Source organism: Propithecus coquereli, unplaced genomic scaffold, assembly GCF_000956105.1.
Source record: "Propithecus coquereli isolate 6110/MARCELLA unplaced genomic scaffold, Pcoq_1.0 Scaffold120, whole genome shotgun sequence".
Taxonomy (NCBI): domain Eukaryota; kingdom Metazoa; phylum Chordata; class Mammalia; order Primates; family Indriidae; genus Propithecus; species Propithecus coquereli.
Window position 1 is genome coordinate 2,110,047 of NW_012136081.1, and position 4,721 is coordinate 2,114,767.

General features: G+C 60.6%; 1 protein-coding gene across 1 annotated transcript in view; it reads right to left on the reverse strand.

The window, feature by feature from the left end:
- The window catches only part of LOC105826722 (solute carrier family 22 member 11-like), a 13,181-nt gene extending 10,054 nt beyond the window's left edge, over positions 1–3,127 (reverse strand). The window contains 4 exon segments of the mRNA XM_012664743.1: positions 721–889; positions 987–1,121; positions 2,468–2,627; positions 3,077–3,127. Of these exon segments, the coding sequence (XP_012520197.1) occupies positions 721–889; positions 987–1,121; positions 2,468–2,627; positions 3,077–3,127 (515 nt within the window).
- Between the last annotated feature and the right edge of the window lie 1,594 nt (positions 3,128–4,721).

Here is a 4,721-nt window from a genome sequence, read left to right on the forward strand (position 1 = left end):
ATTTTTAGTTGTCTGATTAATTTCTTTCTATTTTTAGTAGAGACGGGGGTCTCGCTCTTGCTCAGGCTGGTTTCGAACTCCTGAGCTCAAACAATTACCCGCCTCGGCCTCCCAGAGAGCTAGGATTACAGGCGTGAGCCGCCGCGCCCGGCCGTAGTTTCCTGCATCTCTTGCCCCAGTTCTGACCCAAGGACGTATTTCTAGACCCCAGGGATTTTTGCAGCACAGAAATGATCGTGGCGAGGATATATCTGCATACCCAGCCTGGGTCCTACTGTATGTGGAGCAGGGAGGCTGGCAGGTGGCACTGGTGCCCCCTGGGGAGCCTGGGGGACTGTGAGTGGCTGGTTCAACTCCGGCCGAAGCTTGGCCTGGTGGCCCTGGTGGCCCTGGTGGCCCCGGATCTTCCAATTTTTCAAAAACAGGTAGAAATACTGCTTTTCTTTGTTTTAAAATATCTGCTGATTTTTAAATGTTAGCAACTAGTTACAAATACTTTTTTAAATTGCCATTTGAGCCAAGCCGTGCTGGCACGGACCTCTGACTGAAATGCTGACCCCACACCCTGGATCTAGAGTGTCCCTCCCCAGCAAGGGCCCTGTCACACCGTTGCCCTTCTCCGGCTCCCCACAGCTCGTGGCCCGTGCCCAGCCAGGGCAGTGGGAGTGAGGGGACACCCCCCACCTGGATCTCCTGAGGGAGGGCGTCGCTGGTACTGGCCAGGAGATCAGGGAGATGGCGGGGAAGGGCAGTGACGCAGACAGCTGGAGCGCTCGCCAGCCCCGCAGGGCGGAGGCCAGGCCGGCCAGCGCCATCTGGCCCGTGCTGTAGGTGCATCGCAGCAGGGTCAGGGTGACATCTCTCCCGCGGGTCGCGGTCCACTCCACCACTGAAGGCGATGCAGACATGCGCAAGCGAGGCCCCTGTGGGGCTGGGACCCCTCCTCTCCGGCCCCCGTGGCAGGAGCAGGCTAGCCGAGGACTCGCTCAGCGTTACCGAAGGCAGTATGATGCCAGCCGCTCCAAAAGCAGCCAAATCCGCAGGCCACCGTAGGTAGACGAGGAAGGTCGGGGCACAGTCACGGCCACCCGCCGGCAGCTGCAGCTCAGCTTCCGCCCAACCTGTCGCAGGAGACAAGCATGTGGGACCTGGAGAGGGGCCCCTGGGCACTGGCACGTGCAGGGAGGCGCTTGCCTTCTGGGGGTCCAGCAAAGCTGGGGTCCTGGTGCAGACAGCTCCTCCTCCTCCAGGCTTCCAGGAGGACGTGCGAGTGTTCGGTGCGAGAACAGCAGGTGCCGCTCTCAGGCGCAGTGCAGCCTCGTGGTCGAGAATGCAGGCTTTGGCATCAGACTCCTGGGCTTGAGTCTAGCTCTGCTCTGCCTGGGTGACCCTGGGCGCGTGACTCAACGTCTCTGAGCCTCAGTTTCCCCGCCTGTCACATGGGGGTATTCATCATGACGTGCCTCATAGGGTTATTGCGAAAATCGAGACGTGAGCAACGGCAGGGTGGCGGGCGGGCCAAGTGCACGTGACCCTGGACAAGGGAGCCCACTCCTCACCTCGCACGGCGGCAGGGCGTCTCCTGAGATGCATGTGGAGCCCATGGCCGCCCCAACCCGTGCCCTGTGGCCTCCAGGCCGGCTGAGCCCGAAGCAGCCTACATTCAGTGCAGCTGAAGTTGGTATCGGTCAGAGCAGCGACGTGGGCAGATGCTGGCCTTGCCTGGGTGACAGAGCCCGAGCCGCAAGGGGCCGGCTCCAAGCGCAGGGCTGCCCCCAGCACAAGTGGGGGAGCACATCGGGTGTGGCGTCGCCTGAGCAAGGGCAGGAGAGGGCCCCCCCATCCACGGCTTCGGCTTTCTCAGAGTAAGTGAGACACGCGTCAGCTGAGAGTGAGGGACGGCAGCGGCTGGTATCTTTAGAGGGATGAGAATGTCCCAACCTGGCTGCCAAGACCATGGCCCCAGCCTTTGTCCACCCCTCCAGGCCCGTGTGACCTCTGAGATGTCATTTGTCCCCTGACTGCACATGCCTGACACCCTCTCGTCTCCTCCCCTCTCTCTGCGTAGTCCTGTCTGGGCTACCCTTTAGGTCTCTGCTCAGACGTCACTTCCTCCAGGCAGCCCTCCCACACACCCCCAGGTTGCTCTAGCCCTACCCCAGTCCCTGCAGCCCTGTTATTTCTATTTTGTAGCACGTCGTGTGCCTGGAGTTAAAACAAAGAGGGTCTGTCCCTCCTGGAGACTGCCAGCTCCCTGAGGGCGGGGGCTGCACAGTGTCTGCATACAGTTGGTGCTCACGAAGCACGGTGCAATGGCTGCAGGTTGATGACTCACTGCACAGCCTAACTTGGCATGAGGTTCAGAGCCAGGTTCTTGGGAGTCTCTGTCCTCTGGGGCCTGGCGATTGGCGCCAGACCCTGGAGCCCTCTCTCAGGGGACGCTGATGTCCACCTGGCGTTTTCGTACCTTCTCCCCACACCTGTGATTCTGTGCTGAGGGAGCCAGCAGGGGAGGAGACACCCACCGGTGGGAGAGGAGACTCCAGGCGAAGCTTCCACCAGGACCCGGCCATGGAGACGGCCTGCGCCAGCGGCTTCGGGCCCTGGGAGCCGCACACCAGGGCCCACTGCAAGAGACGGGGGCGCGACAGCCCGGCTCAGTGGATGTGGAATAGCGGGCCTGGCATGGCTGAGGGACCCCTGGCCCGCCCGAGTCCTTGGGCCCACCACTCACAGGGGGTCGCTAGACTCCTAGTGCCACACAGGAGGAAGAGCTCTGCCACCAGCAGGGCCTCAACGCTCCACTAGAAGCCCGGCCGCAGGACAGAATGTGACAGGGCCCCGGGTCCAGCCGTGTGACGGCCACTCCTCATGGGGTCTGGTTGTCCAGTCGTGCAGATGGCAGGCTCTGATGAGCAGGGCAGCCTCGAAGGAGCAGAAGGGGGAGGAAAATTAACGATTTTTTTGTAGAAAGAAGTTTGGCAGGCAGCGTCTGGCGGTGGCAGGGAGTGGCTGGCAGAGGTTAAACCCCAGGCTTGACTTCTGCCTCGGCTGGGTGCTGGCTGGTCACGCTCACCTGAGTCACTGCCGCTGGCTGGGCCACCCTCTCCTGTAGAGACGAGCCCATGACGCCCCTGTCCTCGGGCTGTGAGGATGACTACAGAAGGCTCAGCACGGTTCACCGCGATTTTTGCAGTGGCTCCAGCCCAGGCCCGGGCATCCGTCGTCTGAGCACCCCTGTACCCTCCTCCCCAGCCCACACCCAGATCAGTCCCTCGCTGAGGCCCGACAGCACCACGCACCTCTGTCCATTCCGCCTCTCGCCTGGGCGACTGCAGGAGCCTCCAGCGAGTCCTGCCCCTTCTCCACCCTGTGAAGTGACCTCTTGAAAATGCAAATCGGACTCATCTCTTCCCTGCTCCAAACCCCCCGTAACGTTTCCTGTGCACTTAAAAGAAAACCCCAGCTCCTCACCTGGCCACAAGGACATCGAGTTCGGTCCCACCCACCTTCCAGCCCTGCCCTGCCTGTGCCCTGGTGCCCTGGGCCTTGCTCTGCTCCTCCCAGCCCCAGACTCTCCTGCTGCACCCCTTGTCCTGGCCGGCTCTCCTGACCGAGTGACCGACTCTTTCTCTCACCATCCAAGTCTCACCTTCCATGTCGCCTCTTCGGAGAGGCCTTCCCGGCCACCCTGCCTGAAGGTGCCTGCCTCTCCCTCCCACTAGCAGGGCTTGCTTTTTCCTTCATGCTACTTCTGTATGACACAGGTTGCTGCCCTGGCTGCCCGGGTCGAATCAGATCCCAGTGCACTTTAGCTGTGTGTCCCAGGACAAGTTACTTAACCTCTCTGTGCAGCTGCAAAGGCAAGACCCAGCACCACCAAGACCTTCCACCCTCCCTCGCTTTGACCGGGTTAGGGTGGGGCGGCTGTCCAATAACTGGTTGAATCAGTCCCAAGGTGTCAGGTGTCCTGAGATGCCCCAAGGGAACTCCTCCTTGTCCAATGTCTGCAGTGACCACCAGGGGATCCTCACGGGGCATCAGGGGACAGAGTTCACTGTGCCCAGACTGCCCACCACGTCCGGACCGGGGAGGGCTGAGCTGCCTTCTGGGTTCTCCAGCGCTCAAAGTGAAAAGCTGAGCAGATTATTTAAAAAAAAAAAAGACATAATGCCGTGATGTTGCGAATTACAGTTGTGGAAGAAACAGTGGTCGCCTCATTGTGTTGGTTGAAGTTTAATCTCAGCGTGGCTTCTGGGTGAGAAAGGCAGGCTCGAGTGTCGCCCGAGGCCTCAGCAACTCCCCGCTGGTGCTGATCTCATTCTTAAACCTTAAATCTTTAGAACCTTTATGTGGGGCCCTTTAAATCGGGAAACCGTTGGCCTCACCTAAACCCATCCTGACAATCAGTTCAAGCCGGGGGTGAGGCCTGGGACGGCCTTGCCCTGCTGGGCAGGGGGTGGCGGTGCGCGGGCTGGGCGCGAGCTGGCGGGAGGACCCAAGCCTGTGCTCTTTTCCATCCCGAACCGCGCCTCCCACTAGGCAGTGCCAGGGAGACCGGCTTGCAGACGCGCTATTTCGGGAAGCTTCTATTCCAAGGTTTTAGGTTGCCTTTAATAGACGGTGAGCTCCCTCAGTGTGGAAACCATGGCTACCACTTCCTGGCATCGCTTAGAAGCCCCTCATGGGCTCGGAGCTGGGGAATTGAGCAAAATCATACC